The sequence below is a fragment of the Oryzias latipes genome, chromosome 8 (genome assembly GCF_053564925.1).
Source record: "Oryzias latipes strain Hd-rR chromosome 8, Olatipes_Hd-rR_3.1".
Classification (NCBI taxonomy): Eukaryota; Metazoa; Chordata; class Actinopteri; order Beloniformes; family Adrianichthyidae; genus Oryzias; species Oryzias latipes.
In genome coordinates this window covers 14,623,197-14,646,758 of record NC_136244.1, presented here as the reverse complement: position 1 = coordinate 14,646,758, position 23,562 = coordinate 14,623,197, and the positions used below count along the sequence as shown (strand labels likewise).

Genomic DNA, 23,562 nt, shown 5'->3' with positions numbered 1-23,562 from the left:
AGCTGATTTAGGTTGAGAATTTTTTTATTATCAAAAGTCACAAAAGTTATTGGATTTTATGTACATCATGGAAAAGAATGAGGGGGTGTACTTCATGTTTCCACCGTTCCCTCTTTGACTATGGCCATTGCCAAGTTTCTTGATAGCGCGAGTCTCAGGAGCTCCACTTTGGTCAACTCTACATCTTCCTCCTAAACGAATATAGATATAATAAAGTGTTTAAATCAACTTCCCATTCACAAATCCAGTATATTTCTTCAAAAACAAAGTTTCAAACATTTAGAGATGTACATTTTACAGGGAATAAAAGCTGCTTTACAAAGCCAAACAGGGAAAAACTCTTACTTTGAAAGGTTACATGAAAGTTTCAGAGGCTGGAAAGGATGAAATTCGTACCTGCATGGATTTGTCCGAGTCTGAAGATGGAGTGTTCAGTGAGGAAGTGAGCTCCTCTAAACAGAACATCAACTCATAGGTTTGGTCCGCTGAGAAGATCACCTTTATAAAAAATAAATAAACCAATAAAAACATTTAAAAAGGCGCTTTTGTCAATATCTTATAGCTTTTCTTGCATCAAAATGCAACAATCTACAGCTTGGTGCTTAAGGCTGCTAAATACCAACAATGTCATTAGGAAATGATTTTTGATTCACAAAATAACGAAACAAAAGCTCATGGGATAATTTAAAAGAGTGTGTTACAAACAAAAATATTCAAATACTTCATGATTTTACAGACAGAAAATTCCTATATTGAATTTTATATGTGATAGAATAAAAAAACACAGTTTGAAACTTCTAAAAGATTCGAAACTGAAAGTGGAAAAAAAGATTTGAAACTCAAATTGAGTTTTGAAACTTAAAAACAGAAAATTTGAAGGTGAAAATAATTATGTTTCTATTAGAATTGCAGAAAGTTTCGGACACTTTAATTTTTTTTTAGCTTAACACCAATATTTTAGCTTGAATTTTCAAGTTGTTTTATTTGGGTTTGAAATCTTAATGGCCCTGATTTGGCTCCATACAACTTAACATTTGAAGAAAACTTTGGCTGAAAATCTCAGTTGGGTTTTATTCTTTGTTTAGTGTAAAAACTGCTCCACAAAAGCTGGAAACTTGATGTTAGCTGACCTCTTTCTGCTCCAGCAGAGGCAGCGCATCAGTCAGCAAGGTCATCCAGAAGCTCCGAGGAGCAATCTTGGCCGTCATGAGGGAGAGGAGCAGCTTTGCAGCCTCCTTGAAGCGCTTCTCCCCGTAAAGCTTGTGAAACTCGCGGTACTTCCCTAAACAAGCAGACAAACGTTATCCACAATTACCTAGAAATGAAAAATAAAATGCTGTTGCCCAATGAGTATTCATAGGTTCTGCAGGAGGAGGAACAACAATTCAAGTGTATTTTAAGTGTGTACCAAGAAAAGTCAGCCTGTCGCTTAGCAGCATGGCTGGACCCAAGTTGTCGATCAAATCCAGATCAGAAAAGGTCCCTTTGGCGCAGTAATCCTGTAAAAATCTGACACAAAAACAGAAAGATGTCAATTTGTTTTATTTCCCCAAACAGTAGGGGTGTAACGGTACACGTAGTCGGACTGAACCGTTTCGGTACGGCAATTTTTGTTTGGATCACTTTTGCAGCGTTTCGGTTTTACGTTTTTTTTTGTTCTGCCTCCGGCGTAGAGGATCTCCTCTGGGTTTTCCGATTACGCCTCAGAAACCTCATTGCAGGAGGTTCAACAGCCATTAGGTGACGGAGTTGACAGTGAGCGTGTCAACAGTATCATGCAGACGCGAGGCCAGAGCTGAAGGACCCCCCCCCCATTTCTCCTTACGCTCTTGTGTGTGGGAAAAGACAACTGGATAAGTCGAATGCTGCGTTTCGACATTTTATTGTTACATGAAGATAGCATATGCCACAGATAATGCATCTAATATGTTAACGCAATTAAAAAAGGTAAGAAATGTTTTTTTTTCAGGCCAGTGTTAAAATCCAAAGTTCTTGGTTCCTGACAGCTAATAGTTGTATTATTTTATGTAGCAGATCACCTACATAGATTAATTTTATTATTGTTATATAAAACCAATCAACGCATTTTGCAAGAATTTTTTTTCTGTCTTTTTGTACCAAAAAAACAAACAGAAAATATATCAAACCGAGCCCTATGAAATTCTGAACCGAACCGAATTGAGATTTTTGTGTACCGTTACACCCCTACCAAACAGTGATGTCTTTTTAGGTTTAGAATACACAATAAAGGTTGACAAAAATACAACAAATTAAACAGAGCTTTGAGAACCATTTGTGATTTAACTGATTTACATCTAAAAGCTGAGAAAAAAGGAGGGAAAACTTGAATAACTCTGCGGCTCAGAAAAACGTCCATTTCTGGACGTCTGGTGAAGCTAAAAGTTAAATGTACAGAACAATGATCAAAGACAAAGGTGCAGATTGTAAAGAGAAGCCAACCTTTCAGAGATGAGGGTGGCAAACGCTGCATCTTTGGCTCTGATGCTCCAGGAAAGGGCGGAGCCAAGTCTGTTGTTTCTTAAGGCCCTCATGGCCATGATTTTACAGATACTCCGTACTGGATCACAAACAAAAAACACATTTCAAATGCCAAACTCAACGAAAGAAAGTTCAACTTGAATGGTATTTCTGGAACCAAGGTGATTACAGAATAAAGAGTCTTTTAGAACCTTGCTCCGACATCTGCCTCTGTTCACAAATGCGGAGGACCTTCAGTGCTTTCCGCTCCGTGTCTAAGGGAACGCGCTCAATCTGGAGCTCAAGGTAGACACGACCAAACTCGAGGCAGTGATCGAAGTAATCCACAGCCAACTGCCACAGACTGATCAACAGACAAACAAAAAGACATCCTTTAAGGGAAAACCTTCACAGAAAAATTCAAATAATTAAAAGGAGGACTTAAAAAACAAACCAACCTGTGATGAGTGAAGAGGCCAGAGGCATATTCCAACAGGAGGAATTCTCTTAAATTGGAACCAAAGCTGCAAAAACACAGAAAAACACTGAATAAAAGAAGTCCTAACCTCCAGACTAAAAAACTAAATCTGCACACAGGGTTCTTACTGTAGATTGTGAGACTGGAGGAGTTTGCAGTGATCCAGCAGGTCTGTCAGATGAGCCACAAACCACCAGTTGTTGAGAGCGATGCTGAGGCAAAAGGAAGAAATTGAATGTTTAAAGTAGATTTAAAATAAGTGTACTTGCATGCATCAGTCCCATTGTTGCACCTGCAGTCCTTAATAACTTGATGGATGTCAAACTCAAAGGCAGCCAGCAAGATGCTGTCCAGAGGTTCTGGTGCGCTCCTTGAGTCCAGAAACATGGTCATACACGACTGCAAAACACACAGGTACACTTAATATCTGGATGCAGCAGACATGAGTGCAAGTTTTGTAGAATAGTTCACCTGTGCATAGTAGTGCAACTCAGTGGGCTTTACAGTGGGATGACAGAACAGCAGTCTTGAGACAAGGAAGTGATACCAGGTTCCCAGGAGGTCTTTGTGCTCCAGTAAAGTGTCTTCATCACCCAGGAGGATCTAAAAAATAAAGAACAGAAATTATTGAAACATTTTATATCATATAGTTGAAACATTTGCACCAATTTATTAATCTGGTGCTGCTAAATGACTAAAATGTATTTTGGTGCCAGATTAGAAATTAAAACACACATTTAATATCCCAGAAATTGCCTACAGTGAAGCATGGCGGCGATAGCTTCATAATTTGAGCATGCATCATATCAGCCCATTGGGATTTAGCAAGAATTGAAGTGATTAAAACTGTTAACAGAAACGGGCGTATTTTTAGGAAAAGCCTACATTAGTACCAACAATGTTAGCATTTTGAAAATACACGATAGCATAAAAAGTAGTAACGGATGGACTGACCTTGCAGATGACCTCCAGATGTTGGTTGCTAGCAAAAGAGTTGTCCTGCAAGCAGCGGTCTACCTCTTCATGCCAGTGCCTCCACTTAACGTCAAACTCTGTCAGTGTCTGTGTGCCACCAGGCTGAAGACATACATGTGAGGATGAAAATGGACATTTTGAAATTGTTTGGTTCGTTATGTGTTTGAACACATTTAAAGGCAGGTCACCAGTCCCTCAGCCAAAACAGAGAAAGAAACTGATGCAGGAGTCGTCGTGCAAACTCCTCTTAAGGAGGCCACAACTTAGATTTAACCTTTATGGCAGGTAAATGACCATAAGTCATTCTTAACCCACAGACTAAAACCAGATAACTCCCATTGTACTTACATTGTAAAAAGGCATCTTGCTGAGTAAGTTATCCATCATCTTGTAGATGTTGTTTGCAGCAGGCGTTAGGGTGGCCTTTTTCCCCAGCATCTGTCTGGCTTCGTCCAACCTGCCCTGCAGCACATAACTCACCACCTGCACAGCACAACGAAACTCTCAGAGATCTCCAGTGGAGGCGGATCGTGTGTGTGCATGTCCCGCACTAACCACATCCCAGTAGTCTCGATGCTCAGCAGGGCTGTCACTCTGCAGCACGTCTCGAGCCTTTTCGTCTACGTCAGCCTTGTGCAGCCTCACCCAGTCCAGGAGGTGAAGCAGGAGCGAGCCGGCTGAAAGCATGCAAAACACACATCAATCATGAATGGGTTTTTATGGAGCCTTGCCTTTGTTTAGTTATAATAAAAGATATTTTGTTGTTAACTAAAAACTGAGATTCTAACCAGGAGCAGCATCGATGAAAAGGACTTCACACAGATTCCAGATCAGTTCTATAGCTAAAAGAATGGAGACCTGCAACAAAACAGACTGGATTAGGAACTAAATAATATTTAAGAGAAATGTTACTGATGAGTCAAGGGTTAAAATACAGATGAGCTCTGACTATTTAAAATGCAACAAAAATATGTCATTTAAAACATATTATAATGGCACAATGACAGCTTTACCCACAAAAAAGATCAGTAATGATTTATATTTGTACCGACAAGCAAAAATCCAAAATAAACAAGCTCCGACATGAATAAGAGTTTGTTTCAAGATCATACAGAAGACATTTCTAGTATAATAAGATCTCACAAATGCAGTTTGAAATAACATCAAAACTAGTCGACGTCTGCTTGGTTGATTTAAAAATCATTAAAAAAAATACACATTTTTTAATTCCTAAGAACAAATTATACACAAAATTATTTGAATTGTATTTATTACAGACCACTAAAATCCACATCCGAGGAAACAAAAAAATATTACGAATAGTAAAAAGATTAAAAAGAAGAGGAAAAAAACTATTATACGTTAATAAGTTAAAAAATTAAACTAATCACAATTTCTAAAAAGGAAAAGATGAAACTAAAGAATAAAAACACGTGCCTGGTTTCCATACTGTACGGACATCTCTGCGTTTTTTGTGGAAACTGCAAACAAAAAAGTACATGCCATTATAAAAAACTACACTGTAGGATTCGAAGATACACTTCATGATTCAGTTTAAAGAAGCTAACCTGCAACTTGCTGCAGCTCCTCCATACAGGCTCGAATAACAGATCTATAGTTTTTACTGATGCTGACAAACCTATAGAGCAAAACAGGAATTGTTTTTTTTTTTTACTTTAACACTGTTTGACATGAAATAGTTACATGTTGATGTTTTGCCTGTTTTCTTTTTCAATCTTTATGTCATCCCACTGATCAAAAAATTAAAAAGAAAATGTCAATAAAAACTAATTATTTGTGTAAGCTGAGCGGTCTCTCATCAGGAGACTTACTGAGGTTTCTTGTTCTTGCTGGGCAGATCCTCCCTGATTGTTTGCAAGCCAACAAAAATGTGATGCGACTCGTTAAAGAGTTTGCGCAAAATAGGAGAGTAGATGTCTTCATCTTTCCGGACTTCATGGATGAAGGGGGAACCAGATCCTGTTGCACCTGAAACACAAGACAATAGAAAGGAAACAAAGCAAGAAGACTTGCGAAAGTATTGAAACTGAAATTAACACATACCTGTTGCTTTGAAGAGGGTCTCATAGACAAAGATATTACCTTGACCCCATGCAAAGCCCATATGCTTTCCTCTTCTGAGTGCAGGAATATTCTGTATTGAGAGTGATAACACAGATTTCCAATTGTAATAATCTCTGCAACATTCAATAGAACATTATTGAACATCACTAAAGTGCTTATTTGACCATTTCTATCTTGTAGCAAAGCTTTTTGGGATTCAATCTAACTAAGTTTTGTTTCCTTATATTTAAAAAAAAGACTTTCAATCAATATCTACTGAAAATCCTGCAAAAGTACGTTCTTTACAATCATAAGGCATTTGACACGGTGAATCATGAGATTCTTTTGTCTAACTTTTCTATGGACTCAATTCAGTGGATAAAATCATATCCAGAATTCAGAAAACAGTGTGATTGTATTAACAGTGTCAAATCAACTCTCTTAGATGTCCCTGTTGGTCTACCACAGGGATCAATACTTGGGCCTTTATTGTTTTCTATGTATATTAATGATCTGCCAAACACATGTGGTAATGTTGAATTTCAAATGTATGCTGATGATGCTGTCATATTCACTAGCGCAAAAAATATTCAAGAAGCAGCCTCTATTCTTACCTCAGCTCTGGTTCCTGTAAATGAATGGCTTTCTAAATCTTGCTTACTGTTAAATACAACTAAAACTGTTTGTATGATGTTCACTAAGCAACCAGTGGACATCAAGCATTCAGGTATATTTTTGGAAGAACGGGAACTAGAAATTCTATCTAAATTTAAGTATCTTGGTGTGACACTTGATTCAACTCTGAGCTTCAAGAGCCATATTAAAAAAATTCACTTGGAGCTGCTAGAATGTTTTTGCATTCAATGATTCTATCACATATTGAATACTGTATTACATGTTGGTCCTTGCCGGGTGTAAATACGAGCAAAACCATAGAATCACTTTATAAAACAATCACTTAAGGTCTTAGATAGAAAACCAATGTCATTCCATGTTTGTAATATCTTGAAAAAGTACAAGTTGTTGAGCTTTGAGAATTTTAAAAATTTTAAATTCGCTTGTTTGATGTACAAGGTGTTACATGGACTTGCTCCGCCTCCCATGTCTGACTTTTTTTAAATAAGGTCTCACAGCGCTCTCAGGACTAGGGCCTCGTCTCGAGGGGACTGTGAGGTTCCACACAGAAAAACAGCCTTTGGACAAAACGCTCTTTCTGTAAAGGCCAGTAAACTCTTGAACAGTCTTCCATTGTACATAAGGGAGTGTCAATAATTACAGACCTTCAAAACACAGCTCAAGCAGTGGCTGAAAGCAAACCAGTCCTGTAACCACTGACTTTTAACTCTCATAATGTACCACTTTCTTGTGTTCTTATTGTATCTGTGACTGTGTCTTTTGTTTTGTCCTGTTTTATGTTTCCTGCCTAGGGACTAGGGATGCAAATTAGCATCATTGCTATAATCCAGCATGTTTACGCCTATAATCATTGTTTGGTAGATGTTCATTAATGTGCACTGTCCCTATTAAACAAAGCTTAAATAAAATAAAATCATTTTAAAATGTCCTGGCTTTCAAACAACATTCGATTTATTGCCTATTAGTTGCAATGTTACAACCAACACTCTTATGGTTTTCTTTTGCCTTTCTTAGTTTTAATCCATTGGACACATGCAACAGGATATTTATTTACCTTGACATTAAGACAGAGACTGGACTCAAAAATGTCCAGGAAAAGACTTACCTTTCTTTGTTTGACAAAGCACAAAATAACTTAACAAAACGTAGAAGACAAAAATAACGTTACATTTTGATTTTCTAACCATTGTTCCAAGTTTGTTTCTTTATATCCAAGAACATGTCAACTGTGACATTGTTTTAGCTACGAAACCTCCAACTCGTAATGTCGGTCCGTAACATTTCATCATAAACTTTTGTGTTTGTATCATTAACTACTAGTGTATTTTTTTATTCCGAATTTTAGGATTTACAAAATTCAAAATGCTTAGCTAACTTGTTAGCTGCTATTCGATAGCGCATAACAATAAACTACATAGTACGAAAGACTTACGGTTATCGTCGGTTCAACGTCTACCTCCTCCATCGGATGAAACTTTTTAGATCCTTTTAAATTTCAAACTATGAACTTTTTCACCTTAATCATGCCATTTAACACGTGCTATAATATAGCAACGCTTGCGCGCCTCTCTTTTTCTACGACTATCTCGCGCATGCGTCAAATGTAGGACTGTCCTACTTAATGCCTGTTTTGTTTTTTGTTTTTTTAAATTTGCAAGTACAGTACTTTCTTTTACTTTTAATCTACGTCAAGAAAACTGACATGACTGAAGCAAATAACACTATCTTTAGAATCGATATACATTTAAAAGTCGAAGTAATTTTATTCCGAAAACGTGTAACATATTCTCAGAATCAGGAAGATACAATCGTATCATATTGTTAATATACATTAAAACGTTATATAAGTTAGCTATCTTAGAAAATATATCGCCATATCGGTAAATGTTGTCGTTTAGTCGGTGCCTGTTTTTTATTGTAACAAAAAAAGAAAGAAAAACCAAGATGGCCACTGGGCTATAATGAGGGGTTAAAATAAGGAGAGTACTAATATATCACGCTGTACATCTAATACCGATCATATGGGCGCTTTATGAAACGTGCAGCACTGATACTAGTCTTCGGCGTGACGATGAACAGATTTCCTTCGTATATAATAGACCTAAACCAAAAACAAAAGGGAAAAATTCTGCCGTGCGCGTGCATGTGAAGCCGAGTATCTCTGTAACGCGCAGGCGGTAGTCTCCCGCCCATAACTAGACTGCGCTTTAGTCCACGTGACTTCATGCGGCCAATTAAATCCTTGTTCAGTGAACGCGCATTGACACATGCCCGCGCACGTTTCCCCGAATAATTTAAACGGGAACGAGTACGTGCGCGCACTCATATTCTTTGTGTGGTAGCATAGAGAAGCGCCAAAAGAGTGACGATGGCTGATGAAAAACCAAAGGTAAGTGACCCCATTGTCAATTACGATGCTATTACAAATTAACTGGATCGCCGATCTTAAAGGTGAATTTACATTCCCGCGTGTGCTGTTCGTATTTTTTTAAATAAAAAAGTTAAGTGATAAGATTCAACTGTACCTACTTTGATGGACCGGAAGGTATGTGAGCGCGCATGGACTGGCGCGCACGTCGCTTTTAGGCTGATTACATCCCGCCAACCAGCTGGTGTCGTTCTCTATAAATCTTGCGGTTTTCTTGCGTTGTGTTTGTGTGGTAATTAAGTTGTCTGTGTTTTGTAATGACGCACCAGAATGGAAAAAATAAACAAGAAAACGAACTGTTTGTATTTAGTCTCTAGACTAAACTGTTCTAGTCAGTCTGCAACACTTTGGCTTGACTCGTTGAAGAAAACGGGTTATAACAACTGGATACCAAAAATAAAATATTCAAATACTTGAAACTAATATTTAACAATGAATACGTGTTTTTTAGCATCTGTTTTTCATACGGCCTACAATTATGTTTCTATCCCTGGTAATTCTGGTATTTTATCTTTTTATTTTTCCACTCTGACAAACATAAAGAACTATAGAACAAACAATCTGCATGATAAACATTGCAACCCACTTGCCTCACAAAACGAACCTTTTTTGTAAATAAATAAATTAAATTAACTTTTTTCTGGTACAACAGAATGGTTAAATCCAGGTACATAGGTGTGACTTGTTGTGTGTCTTGGATCGTGTTTCCTTAAGTTAAAGGTCTTCTTAATTGGAGGACAGGTCTTCTTAATTTTTTTTCTTAGTCTCTAAATTTTGAATGTTGAACCCCAAGAAAAATGGTTCCTATCAATAGGTGTGTTAATGGTCAGAAAAGCTCTGAGCATTGAAACAAAGAAAGAAACCATCGAGCTGCACCTGACGTTCAAGGTGCGTCCTGCCGAACTGTATGACCACGGGGGAACAGCAACGAGGTCAGAAAACTATTCAGAGATGAAGATGAGAGGCAGACGGAGGCAGAGCTCATCTGCGAGAAAGTCAGGGTATGAAGAAATAAAGAAGTACAAATGCAGAAGGAGCTAAAACAGAAGAAGAAGAATCCAAGGCTGTTTGAGTGGCCTTGCACGGAGAGGTAGCTAGGACCGACAAAGCTGCTGCTGAGAGGTTTGCAGGAGAATTTCAGGTGTTAGTTTGGGAAGAAGGCCACAGCCCTCATCAGCTTTTCAACTGAAGCAAAAATGGCCTCTTCTGGAAGAAGTGACCCAACTTGCATCACCAAGGAGGAGAAAAGACCTCCTGGACACAAACCCATTAAGGAAAAACAGAAGGGGATGACTCTCCTCAGAAGATGAGAAGAGCAAAAGGTCAATTCCTTCCATCACCATCAAGAACACACTTAAGAAGTAGGACCAAGACGTCCATTCAGTGGCACCCCAACCAAACTGAAGTCTACAGACTAGTGAATTTGTTGAAGGTCATGGTCATTTCAGGAACATACTCAAAAATGGAGGAGAAACAGACTTTGGCTAAGTTCTTCCAGCCAGGGTGACTAAGAAACTTCAACCTGTTGAAGCTAAAGAACAGACCTATTCTCCACTCAATATTAGGCCACTCAAGGAGAGTCCGTCTCACCTGTCGGCGCTCTTTTGATGGAGCTGGAAATTTTATTTCCCTACATTATTCCTCTTTTTTGTGGCGATGTTGCACACATTGCCAGATTTCACATCGACTTTGGAAAATCATGTCATCCGTTCTACAAATTTAAAGAAAAATAGTATTAAAAAAAAGAATATTCAAGAAAGAAAAACCAGAAGAAACCAAACCAAATGGGGGCAAACATGCTTTATCTTCTTAATGCCTGCTGCACCACCTTTATGGTTTTATTTACACGTGTTTGTGGTTTTCATGGGAACCTGCCACCAACAAGTAAGTGGGCGATTATGATCCCACATGCGATGTAGTTTTGGTGCGACTGGCTGCTGTTGCCATAGTGGTCCTGCCCAGAGGACGGTCTGTACCATTTATCACAACCAGAGGCTCTGGCCTGCATTGTGTAACAGAGGAAAAAACAAACATGCCCAGGTTTGCCATCACACTGGCGTCCAGTCTGTTTGTTTTCAATAACCTAACCAGGAGATGGGGATGATTGGCGGCTTTTAAGCACTGTACCGAGCCTTGCACCGAAGGGTAACAGTCTTCATCTGAATGACACGGCACACAACTGTCTGGATTTGGCCTTTTCCCCCAGAAAATCAATTGTTCGCTGCAAACAGGCTTCGTTACGTGATGTTAATTTGTTTTGCGAGGCATGCAGGCATCCAAGGCAGATAGTTTTTTGTGTGTGGGGTATTTGTTATGCAAGGAACCACTGTTATTTGTGTCTAAAATGACCTGTCCTGTTTGTTGTTTCTTAAACCGTTACAATATTTATTTATTTATTTCTTTATTTATTTATTTCTTTTTGTAGGAAGGAGTGAAGACTGAAAATAACGAACACATAAATCTAAAGGTAGCAGGTCAGGATGGATCTGTCGTGCAGTTCAAGATCAAAAGACACACACCGCTCATCAAACTTATGAAGGCATATTGTGAGAGACAGGTAAGTATAATCCCCTATTAGACAACAAACACACAAAACGGTGGCGATTCAGGAAAACTATCATAATCACAACGCTTATACAAAAAGTAAAGGTTCGTTAAAAAGTAGTTAGATCATTTAAACTTTGTATTACCCAAGGAATATGTTTTTATATCCCTATATAAGCAAAAGTATTGTGGAAAAAAAAACAACAACTTATGATCGCTTAGATACAAATGGGTTTTAAAATTAGGAAGTCTGTGAATTTAAAGCAGGTCAGGTATTTATTTATAATAAATATTAATTTGATGATGCATTCTACATTTTTATTATCTTATGTGAGACTTTTGTTACTTTCTTTTATACTATGTTATATATGTGTGTGTTTCATTGAATTATTAATTGAGTTATAAAAAAGTTAGAGCTAACTGAACCCAAATATAAAATATTGCTCGTAGCTCTTGTATTGGCTTGTAAACGCCGCAGCAGTTTTTTTTTTTTGCTTTGTTTTTTTTGAACGGGTTCATAAACGCTGTTGTTTTTCAGGATTATAACTCGATTACCATGAAATGTTTACATCTTTTCACATCTTTCTAAATAATAACAAAAAACTCCTTATCTTATCCCTTTAGGATCTGGGATTCTCTCTACTCACTGAAAATGTAACCTATAAGTTAAATGAGGTTCTAATAGTTGAAAGCCTGAATTATTGTTTAATCTACAGCTTGATTTTCTCTGTATGACACAGCATGTGTGTGTTTGTCAGTGTAATGTGAATCAACTCTGACCTGTTGTAGGAAAACAGTCTTTCCTTCAGTGTCTCACGTCTGTGCTAATAATACATAACATGTGACATTATACATATTAATTAGTATATTAACTATGAATAAATACATTTATTACATGTATTGTTTTTTTTAATAGAACCACACAATTTTTGCTTTTTTTATGTATATGAACAGGAAATGTGTTCCAGTCACTCTAACGGAAAGCAGGCCTTTTGCTACAAATTAATAAGTATTGTCTTTGCAGGGACTTTCAATGAGGCAAATAAGGTTCAGATTCGACGGACAGCCAATAAATGAGACAGACACACCTGCACAGGTAGGACTGATGATATGCAAAACCTGCTGCCAGTGGAGTTTATCCCAAAAACGTGTTATAACAAAAATCCTTTATATGGGTGGATGAAGATAAAAGTAATGGATAGGTAGATAAATAGCTTGTTGAGTAGATTTGTAGGCTAGCTAGCTATATCTATCTATTTATGCTAAATACTTGCAACATAAATTAGGCAAATCTTGATGAATTGGCTGAACAATATTTCTTTCATCTTTTTTAGCAGGGGTGTCCCGATGTGATCACGTAGTTTCAAACTCGATTGGAATCCGATGTTGCGATCAGATCAGGACTCGGATATTTATTTTATCATTATTATATATTTCAATCTTAACTTTACAGATAAACACTTTACCAGATGTCTTCAAATTCTGACCGGATCCCAACGTTTTACTGCCATAAAGTGCAGCAGACAATGAGGCTAGGAGGCGCTGAAAGACAGTTTGAGAAGGTTAGCAAGATATTCACAGATTTGGACCTTCAGGCTCAATAATTCTTAAATGAGCACTTTAAACTGACAGCGAGTGTCATTGTCTCAACTCAAACAACAACTTAGAAAGGCGTTTAAAAAGAAAAGGGATCGAGCTTTGGTTACTTTTTAATGAGAATTGCTCTCTCCGTGCTGCTGACAGAAAGTCGGCAGTGAAAGGTGAAAGCTCTGGGAAAAAGTTATTTAAAAATGAAAAAAAAAAAGAAATCCATTTAAAAAAAACTAAAACTGATAAATGGTTACATTGATATGAGCTATTCATAAATATTTATGTTACAACAACAATTTTAAAAGACAGTCATCATTAATTTTAATGACTTTTTAATGCAAGTATGAATCACATAAGAACCAAAAATGTTCAATAATTCTGAGGATACTAAAGCTACAGTCACCAAACTTTCTCCCATGAATAATTATTTCCTATTTTTTACTAGTTTATAGTTAACTGTTCTTTGTAGTTGAAAGTTTTACGACTTTTGCTTGATTCTTTGAGTTATTTCACAGCGGCAAATTGTTTAAGTGTTAAATAATTAAAGAAAGTGAATAAAGTAAAAATCTGTGATAACCTGACTTCATTACATTTGATCATTTTTTATGTGTTACAATAATATCGGATCAGGCCTCGGTATCGGTACATACTCAAAATCAAATGACTCTGAATCGGATCGGGACTTCCTTAGTTTTTAGTTCTTGTTCCAAAGCTGGTCTGACTAAATCAATGCAGCCTCTAAATTAATGTATTAGGTTTAAAACATTCATGAGGTTCTTTTGTTGGGTTTGATCAATAAGCCATGAATCTCTGTAGAAATGAGCACATATGTTTTAGGCTTCTTTTGTTTAAGACCCATGATGTGATTCTGTTATTACCTATTTTCATTTTATTTCTTTTATTATTTTTCTCTTAGTAATGCAACCAGAACAAGATAACACTCACATTTTGGTTAAGAAACTCTTTGATTTCTAACGAAAACCAGGCCATTTACTTCTTTTATTTTTTGGTTTTTATTCCATTTTTTTATTTATTTTTTTTTTGCTTTCTGGGCTAGAACTTCACTGCAGTTTAGAGCAAACAGAAAACCCTCCGAATATTGAAGTGTAAATGAATAAACTTGTTGGCCATGCAGGTATTTCATATCCTCAAGCAGCAGCTTGCCGTGCTTGATGTCTTGATGCCAGATAATAGCGCTTCCATGGGAAACTTGTTCTGCCACAGGCAGAGAGGATTTATCATCTACATTCAGATGTCTGACGGAAACCTTTATCCACTTGTAGAGTTTGTTACGACGGCCAACGCACATGCACTGAATTAACTTCTATGATTGTATTATTGTAACCACACCATTGTTGTTTGAGGTTAAAGTGGTATTTTTGCTGTTCAAGGCAAATCTGTGTGCATGCTGTAGTCATAAAAACATCCCGCACTGTCATTTCTGATGCAGCTTTGGGGTTTGATATGCCCAGGGGGCAGAGTGTCAGCCCAAGGTCACATTCCACATGAATGGAACATGATGACATTTGCTTTTTTTTGCCCCCTTTATTGTAGAGAATTTCCCCTCTTATTTTAAAGATTAGATGTATTTAAATGTCTGAAAGGTATGTCTGTATGTATGACACTTTGTCCCCTTTTATCAACAGTTGGAAATGGAAGATGAAGATACAATTGATGTGTTTCAACAGCAGACGGGGGGCCGGATTTAATCAGCCACACATGCTGCCAGCCTCCTCTTCAACTTCGCCAGCATGCCACGCCACCCAGCAGCTGGCTCTCTGCGACTCTCAGTTGTGCCGACAGAATTCCACGCAGAAGGTTTAATTTCTCTGCTACACAAAACTGCTGTATGATATTTTCATCATGGCCCCCGTTACTTCTCTGCCCGTGTACATAAACTACATCCAGATCACCTCCAGTTCTGGTCATTTATTCCGTAATCTAGTAACTAATAACCTCCTGTCCCAGTTTAAAAGGTTTATTGTAAAGATGCTGTCTGCTGGGGCTTGGATTTGAGCAAGTTGGACTCTCACGGTCCATTAAAAAAAGGAGAAAAAAAAGAAATCTGTTTTTAAGATATACAAGTTGTTGGGTTGATTTCACTTAGTGAGCCATATACCTAGTTTATGGATGGAGCTTGGTTATAATTTACTTTTTCTTACCAACAGAAAATTTGGTTTTATACTTTTTATAGGGTATTGGATGTTTAGAAAACGAAAAGTGCTTTGTTAAGCTTCAAATTTGGAAACCAAAAGGATGTTTTAGTTCTACAAACTCCCATATTGTCTATGAAAATTGTCTGTTTAAATAAAGTTATTGTCTTTTTTTTCAATATTTTTCTTTTTGTCTGTCATTAATTCTAGTTTGCTTATATTACTGGTTAAAATGGACAGAAAGGTCTTAGTTTTGACTGTCAATATTAAATGAACGATCTTCAGGGATGAAAGCTGTAGTCATTTATAAACATGGGGACTACCACCAGCAAGATGTTCGACCTCTTGGGTTCTGTCCAATCAGAAAAGAGTTCTGTGATGTCCTGTCCAATCAGAGCGGACGATAGGCTGGTGGGCTGGTCCTTGTGGGCTGGCACCGCAGAACCAGCAGATCTGGGCTTCCCAACGCTTTTCCAGTTTCGGGTGGAGTCCGCAGCGCGGCGCATTTCTGAGCGCAGGGAGGATTTCTCCTTTTGTCATCCGTTTCACTGCTCCTTACAGCCGGGACGTCTGAAACCCCCAAAGATGACGACCACCACCACCTATACAGGAATGGAACCCGGTGCTAAGAGCAGCTCCAGGTAAAAGCAGCTGGAAACCTTTGGCGGAGGAACAAAAGAAGCGGGGATGCGGGGAAGTGTTTTAAGCTAGCAAACGCCTTCTTTTTTGTGTGCTAGTTTTGATTAGCGGGTTGTGGTCCTGTGTTGTGGAGAAGGTTTGAGCCGCACTGTCACACACAGACAGTCTCGCTAATTAAGTTAATCTCATTGGGCCTCGGAGGCTCCAGAGCCCTTTAGCAACATTAAGTTATTTCAGTTAGCTCGTGGGGTTCGGAATGTCAGGCAAAAAATTAGCTAACCGGAAATATTTATCTTTTTCTGCAAAGGACTAATCTTTATTTATTTCTATCATTTAAATTAAAAAATGTCAGACTTAAAGTAACTGTTTCTGCCTATTTACTTCACCTTTTACTTGAAATGGAGACTATAAGCGATTGATAATTTTAAACATGCCATCGTTTTAGCCACACCGATTTAATGGATAGTTTAGTCTCCAACTTAGGCTGCGACAACGTGCAGACAGAAAGGGGGTATTTTCTGTGGGGACTAAAAGCCCCTGAAGACTCACGCTGCAAGCACGCAGTCCTTTCTGGAAGTGATGCGTCTCGTCTGGATCATCATGCATTCTTCCTCCTCCTCCTCCTTTTTTTGCAGTAACAATGAATTTTGTCTTGGTGCTTGACTGTAGCAGTTTTTAGGAATAGAAGCGATGATGAGGGAGGGAGAGCTTGATAAAACGTCTGATCCTCAAGTGTTGAAGTGGTGCTTTTTTTGGGGGGGGGGATAATGCAGGGGCTTGGGTGGGGGAGCTAGCTAGTCGAGCTTTCTGGAGGTTTTTTTTTTTTTTTGGGGGGGGGGGGGCCTTGTATGTAACCTTCATTTTCGACCAACTCTGCTGCTCATTTCTGCTGCTGTCTCACCACAGGGGTCTGTAGAAGCTAAAATCATCCTCCGGCCCATCAGATGGTGCCATCTTTGATGGCGGAGCTGTTGCTTCACTTCCCATAAAATATTAAAATAAAGAAAAAGGTGCCCCCCCCCCTCCTGTCTTAAGTGATTAATCGCATATAATTGGTGTGATTTGCGTTTTCATGACAGGGTGGGGTCAGCTGCCCTGCTGTCGCAGTCCGCGTGGAAGCCATGAGCTCACAGCCTCTGCTCAGGAGACGGTCTGCTTTAGAAATTATTGTCACAGACACGTGTGCAGAAAAATGAGTGAAAAATAAAGAACTCTGCTGCACTTTATGCTGTTGTGTCTCTGCATATGAACAAGTCTTTTTTTTTTTTTTTTTTGACTCCCATCTGCCCTGCCTGGCCCTCAGGCAGCTGTTCTGTGTGTCAGCTGGTGGGCTTCCTCCATTCTGTGGAGAGTTTACTGGACAAAAAAAGTGTGTGGGGGTGGGGCTTCACTCTTTTTTTGGGGGGTGTTGCTTCTGGGTTTCCTCTTAAGCCCGATACTAAAAACAGTCAAATTTATTGTGTGAATTTGGCTCAAAACGGTGTATCCTTGCAGAAAATGGTTCTGCCAGAAATGCACACAGACTCCTCGTGTGTCACTGCAAAGGAATCCTGCTGAGGAGAGGTTGTGAATTGACGTTTCACTATGATTCTGTGTGAGTGGAGTCAGCTGCAGGGCAGGAATTGTGACCGCCTGTCTACAGACTGACAGGCCCAGCTTAAAGCAGAGAGCGTGCTGGTATCCCGTGCTTTTTTGGTGCGTTTGGCATGGAAATGGAAGGATTAGGGTGGAGCCGCTGAGGGACGCTTGTTTTTAAATGTAATAATCGTTTCTATTTGTTTTGTCCTTGTTGTTTGTCTGTTTTTAGGGTACTACGGCCACCAGGCGGGGACTCCAGCATCTCTTTCGGCACAGATGACAACACAACGCCCCAACGCAAAAACAAGATGGCATCGAACATCTTCGCAGAACCCGATGACCCACACGCTCATCGGAGGAACAATCCACCAAGTAATTCAACATGACTTCAATCTAATCTGACTTAATCTTGCACGAGACTGATCAGAGCTGCTGGGTTTATGGTTTCAAGACAGCTGTGGTTGGAGTTCTGCAGCAGGAAGAGGCACATTCAGAAACCTTTAGAAGTTTGAAAGCACCTTTTGACCTGAGAACAGAAAAAAAAAAAGCAAACCACATTCAATTTTATCTTTCAGTTTCACATTGTGTCACAGCCAAAAAGATGGGACTATAGGCTAAGTGTAATTTGAAGCCAGACTGTTGAATAAAGGCTGAAAAGATGTCCTCAGTGGAAAGAATATTTCAGTTACAGTGTTTCAGGCACGTAGACACTTGAAGGAGACGCTAAACTTGCAGCCACAAAGACTTAACATTGGGTTTTTTGTATCAATTCTCTTTGTGTGTTTATAATAAACTGGTAAGAGTCTTTTGTTGCCTCCAAGCATTTCCGTGGGGAGGGAGGGGGATTTCAGGCTCTTCGGCACTAAGATTCTTCAGATCACATGCTTTCACCCCGACTTCTTTGGAGAAATGTTTTACATGACGCTTCAAATTATCTGAGTCTGAGGAAGAATCTGATATCAAACCTTCAGCTGAGCTGTGATTTTACAGCCAACAGCTGTTGATGGTGAAGTGGTTCATCCGGCTGTTTTTTCCCCACTTGGTGTCAAGTTCAGTTGAATGTCTCCGCCTTTAGTGGACAATCATTTCTTAAACAGAATCATGAGTTGCACTTTTCTTTTTTTTGCAATCTCAGTTTCCAGATTTGTTGGAAAATAAATCTTTTTTTTGGTGCTCAACACACAAACATCTTAAGAAATGTGGTTATTTTCTTGCGATCCATCTCAGATGGTAAAATCAGTCGTGTTTATGCATGATTTCTTGAGCTGGTTCAGATGAAAAGCATCCCTCGTCACTGCTTGTGTTTAGTAAGCATGACTTCAGGTTTCAGAAGCCTATCGATCAGCCTGACTCTTTGGCAGGTTGCTGTTGTGCTGAAGTGCCCTCAGCTTCTAACCACATGATGAGCACCTTCTTCTTTTTCAAGAGAGGAGGCTTGGAGCGCCACAATTACTCTTTCTGTCTCCGTGTTTTCATACATTTAAGCCATATTCCCTGTAGAGCAGTAAGGTTTGGATGAAGGAAATGTTTTGTATTGATGATAATATAATGTGTCTCCTTCTTGTCCATTAATCTAGTTTAAGCGTCTCGTGTTTCCCGTTGGTTGTGCTCTGGAGATCATAAATCTAGAGCCATTACCCAAGGAGCTCTTCGCCCCAGAACTGATTCACTTCACTCCATTAACAACAATGGACACTCCTCTGCTTCCTCAGCAGCCATTGTCCCCCCCCCCCATCACAAAGGCGGTTTGTCCCACCTCAGGCCATCTGGGCGAGAACTGTTGCCTTATGCGGCTTTGGCTAGTTGAGACTGATACCTCGCCGGGCAGAGGGGGGGTTTGAAGCGTTGTGCTGAAGGAGAGCACCGGCGATGGGGCGTTTTGTGAGGTTTTGGCACTCGGGTCGTCTGCTTGGAGGCGCTCCAGAGCTTCTCTGAGTCTGTCACAGTCGGCCAAGTGGATTTGGTGTTGTTTCCTGTTATTGCCCAGTGATTTGGACGTGTGTTGTTTCAGCCTCCAGAAATCACCCATAAAGCCGATGTTTTGTCAGATCTGAGAAGATGAATTTTGTGGCTGATTTGAAAAGACCAAGGCCCGCGTTGGCTCTGTTGCTAATTGGATTAGCGTCCATATGGCATGAGTCTGCTGCTTCCAAGCCCCTTACTCATGATTTGTGCTTCCTGTTTAACATTACTGTTAACCGTTTCCTCTCCCCCAAAGGAACCAGTAAGACGGTAAAATCGCCCTCTTATCCACACATTTTTAGAATTTTGCTGTTGTTGTTCTCTCAGCTGGAGAAGCTGCAGGAACCTTGTGTGGGGAACCCTCGGCCCCTTTGAGGCGGTGCCAGCAGCCTCTCCTCTTTCCCAAGAACCCCGAGCCGGAGCTGACCACCATCCACAACTCGGGGGCCGCCTTGGTCTGGACCCAGAGACGAGAGGTACCCCTCATTTAGTCTGTCAGTCCCTGAAGAAAACAGATAAAATAGCTCACGAGGTGGTAATCTGAGCTTTTATTTTTTATTTTTTGAACAAATCCAACTTTGTTCCCCCCCCCCCCCCCCCCCCCCCCCCAATAAATATCCACCAACATCTGTAATTCATTTGCAGGTTTGGTTTCTGTCTGTTGAGTCCTCACAGTCGGACACAGAAACAAATCTCATGACTGATCTGCTTTTATAAACACTTGGCATCACTCATTACAGGAAGTGGAATTTTCATAGCGTAAAATAAATCAATAAAGGAGCTGATAAAGAATAGTTACTCAGATTCTTCATGGAAAACAGAGCAGGGCTTAAGAGAAACCTAATGGTGCAGACGGAGACAGCAGTATCCAAGTCTGGAGTTCACCTCAGGTCATAAATCATAATCTGTTCATTGCAAAAGGATTACTTTTCTGTGGCTGCAGACCATGTAAGAAATCTATTTCAGGAACAGAAACTAAGCTAAAAGACACTTGTTTAGGGTTTAATTAGTTATATTTTCTTATAAACAACTACGTTCTAAAGGTTTAGCTCTGGCTCTCATTGAAGGGCATTGCTTGCTTTGTTTTTTTGGAAATCATTAACTTCCCATGGACTTAAAAAAAGGGAAAAGCTCCTGAATGGGTTCAGCATTTACTTTATGGGTGTTTTTGGTTTCAGTTCTGGTCATTTTTCCTCCTGGCTGTGTAATAAAAGATGTGGGAAGTAATTTGATCCTCTTTGTTTTTTTTTCTTATAGAATGAAAATGGACAAGAACCGCAGAGAGACGGTATGTTCTCAGAAGAGCTTGCCCTTTAAAAGTAGCCGGTCAAATGCCTGTCACACTGCGACTGTGTCTAAGTGCCTGAATGTGACTTTGATTACTCAGTGAAAGCTCAGCGGTTCACTGTAGCAGATCAGGTAGTTCCACTTCCTTCATCAGGAAGTGTTCACCCAATCAGCTGTTTGCTCACAGGGATGCGACCAAACGTAGCTTTAACACGGTAAACAGGCTCTGTCTGTGTCAGGTAAGAACGGCGCTGACTTTGATGTGGCTTCTCGTCTTCTGATTGCACGGTGATCTGCAGGGAAGCAGCTGTTCTTTAATAGCAGACCTCTCTCCTTAGCAGAAGCTCTGTGTGAACCTCCAGGTGTGTGTTGGTGGCAGAGTGGCTGGCTCTGGGATAATTGGAGGCTCACCAGACTGCTCCATGAAAACACCCAAAGCAAAGATGACAACAACCTCTGTGCACTTTAATATGGCCAGAGCAGAGCAGACTCTTTTCTATTGAAGAATATTTCACAAGTGGTTAAAAAGTGACATAAAGCTTGTTTGTAGAGAGTTCCAGTACATCTCCTCTGTTGGCAGAATTACCGTCAACTCCTGTCTTAAAAGCTGCTAAACCACTAGAAGAGTTTACCACAAGTTACTGTACATTAGGAACGATTCCTTAAACAGAGGGAGCGAGCTGCTAAATTATTTGCTTTCTTGATGTAAAGATGGATCTGCTGATTTGTTCAAATTAAAAGGAATAATCAGTGTTTTGTCTCAAAACAGGAAGTACCTTTACTTTTTCTAGTGTTTTTATGCTTTTTAGCCCTTTAACAGCTAGATAACACTCTTTGACCCGCTGCAACTCACTTTCAGTGAAATGTCTATGGATCTGCACGTTTCAGGCTTCCGTGTTCAAAATAATCGTGTTCGCTCGTAGCCAACAGTAGAAAAAGAAGCCCCTCCCTGCTTATCCAGTGTGAACACTAGGCTAAATGCACTTTCAAGTGTTGCGTATCAGCACAAAGCGGCTTTTCTCCGCTAGAGAAGCGGCTGGAATTGCGTTAATTTGCATAACTGTTGCTGTCATGAAGCGATGTTGACACTGGAGTAAAGACTCTGGTGTTAAAGGTTTTAAAGCGGTGCTTTAATCCTCAGGAATGCAGCTGAATTCATCTGTAAGCTTCGTGTTTGTTTCATAGGAGGAGACTGTCCTGAGGAAGAGGCGGCCGAGCAGGACGAGCAGAGGGAGACACAACAGTCTCCTGCCCCATCAGGAGGTGCCAATAACGCCACAGGTTCCCGAAGAAACCCCCCCGGTGGCAAGTCCAGCCTCATCCTGGGTTGAGACCTCTGCCTTTGTTTCTGTTTTGTTTTTTCCATTTTCTATTTTTTAGTTTGTATTTTTTTGAAGATCATTACTCCGACAACTCTCTTCCCCCTCGACAACATCTCACAGTCACCCCCCCCCCCCCCCTCATGTTGTCACGTCCATGATCCTCCCGTCCTTTTCCTCGCTCATGACTGTTTGTTTTGTTTTCTTTTTTTTAAATCCCTTTTTCTATTAAAATAAGAAAACTGTTGGCAAAAGCACTTTATGTACCTTCCTCCCCTCCACTCCATTTCAGCCCATCCTGTAGCGCTTTGCGCCTGCAGGGAAAGGCACGACAATTAGCTTGTCCCTCATTCTCACCGGTTGTAAATGGTAAAAAAAAAGAAAAAGACAGATTTGATGCGTGGATTTCTAAATACAATAAAGATTCATATGAATTCGCCGTGACTGATTGTTTTTTTTTTTTTTGAGCAGTAACTGTTGGGAGAATTTGAATAACTGAAGTTTGCAGACTAGAGACTATAGGAAAATGTAAACAAATGCAGTTGGAGTCATATTTCCTGATAGTTTTCTTGTGAATAAACAGAACTAAAATGATGCATTTCATTTATATGCACTAAAACTGAAATAGTGCTCAACTTTGACGCAGCTTTTAAGACAAAATAAACTTTTTATCCACAGTCTCTTATTTTGTTAAGTCTTTAAGTCATTTTGATGTAAACCATGTGGATAGAAAAGTGAAAAAGGAGTTTGGAAGGATTCTAGTGTGTGCTAAAGCGAGGCCTGCAACAGTCCTTATTTGGCTGTAGCCTCAACTCCCTTTAGTGTTGGCGCAAATTCACAAAAGACAAGAATACATGTGGCAGGGTCTTGTTTAATGCATTACAAAACCCACTATAGTTGTGTTTTTTCTTTATTGTTTTACTTGAAAAATAAAGCACAATTTTTGCTACTTATCTAGAAAGAATTGTAAAATGATACAAATGTGGATGTTTGCAAAAGTAATCCCGGTCTTACTGCACATATTTGACACCAACATTGCAGTAAAAAGGTTTTAGTGTTAGAAATAACGGTGTATTAGTGTTAAATTGTGTTTGAATGAGACAGAAGTTGGATGAAAAGCAACTACAGTTCATACACCAACTTACACTTTATTTTGAATTACATCAACCATTTTTGACGATTCCCTTTTGAAGTATCGCTCCAAACAGCTGAATGGTACAAAGGTTAAAAAAAACTAGTTATACACAGCGAGACAGATTACTCAATTATGACGGAATATATAAATAACATTTAAATGAGCAAAGGCGCAAATTTGGCCCAAAAAAAAAAGTTTTATTGATAGGGACTCATGCTAGCATGACTTTTCCATTCAATGTATTATCATCGCCAGTCCAAGACGTCAGTCCAAATGCTATTATATTGTTGATTTCA

At 39.4% G+C, this 23,562-nt stretch overlaps 3 protein-coding genes across 6 annotated transcripts; 2 read left to right on the top strand and 1 right to left on the bottom strand.

The window, feature by feature from the left end:
• Positions 1-6: 6 nt before the first annotated feature.
• On the bottom strand, positions 7-16,731 carry nup85 (nucleoporin 85). 4 transcript variants are annotated; one of them, XM_078951566.1, is made up of 19 exons: positions 16,535-16,731; positions 5,996-6,086; positions 5,764-5,920; positions 5,500-5,570; positions 5,369-5,412; positions 4,720-4,789; positions 4,487-4,608; positions 4,280-4,414; positions 3,911-4,033; positions 3,428-3,559; positions 3,249-3,355; positions 3,085-3,168; positions 2,937-3,002; positions 2,691-2,842; positions 2,461-2,578; positions 1,409-1,509; positions 1,131-1,282; positions 397-498; positions 7-191 (listed from the first exon to the last, which is right to left on the bottom strand). In XM_078951566.1, the coding sequence occupies exons 1-19, from the start codon at positions 16,589-16,591 to the stop codon at positions 93-95; spliced, it is 1,983 nt and encodes a 660-aa protein (XP_078807692.1). In that variant the 5' UTR covers positions 16,592-16,731; the 3' UTR covers positions 7-92. The 4 variants fall into 4 exon arrangements, with proteins under 4 accessions (XP_078807692.1, XP_078807693.1, XP_078807694.1 ...); XM_078951567.1 differs by lacking the exon at positions 16,535-16,731 and adding an exon at positions 9,161-9,196; XM_078951568.1 differs by lacking the exon at positions 16,535-16,731 and adding an exon at positions 9,157-9,183.
• sumo2b (small ubiquitin like modifier 2b) lies at positions 8,982-14,919 on the top strand. Its single transcript, NM_001172048.1, has 4 exons — positions 8,982-9,020; positions 11,485-11,616; positions 12,628-12,699; positions 14,840-14,919. Exons 1-4 carry the CDS (start codon positions 9,000-9,002, stop codon positions 14,900-14,902), a joined length of 288 nt encoding a protein of 95 aa, NP_001165519.1. The 5' UTR covers positions 8,982-8,999; the 3' UTR covers positions 14,903-14,919.
• On the top strand, positions 15,521-22,575 carry jpt1 (Jupiter microtubule associated homolog 1). The gene is made up of 5 exons (XM_004071486.5): positions 15,521-15,987; positions 17,793-17,935; positions 19,853-20,001; positions 20,783-20,813; positions 21,998-22,575. The coding sequence occupies exons 1-5, from the start codon at positions 15,659-15,661 to the stop codon at positions 22,141-22,143; spliced, it is 798 nt and encodes a 265-aa protein (XP_004071534.2). The 5' UTR covers positions 15,521-15,658; the 3' UTR covers positions 22,144-22,575.
• The last annotated feature ends 987 nt before the right edge of the window (positions 22,576-23,562 follow it).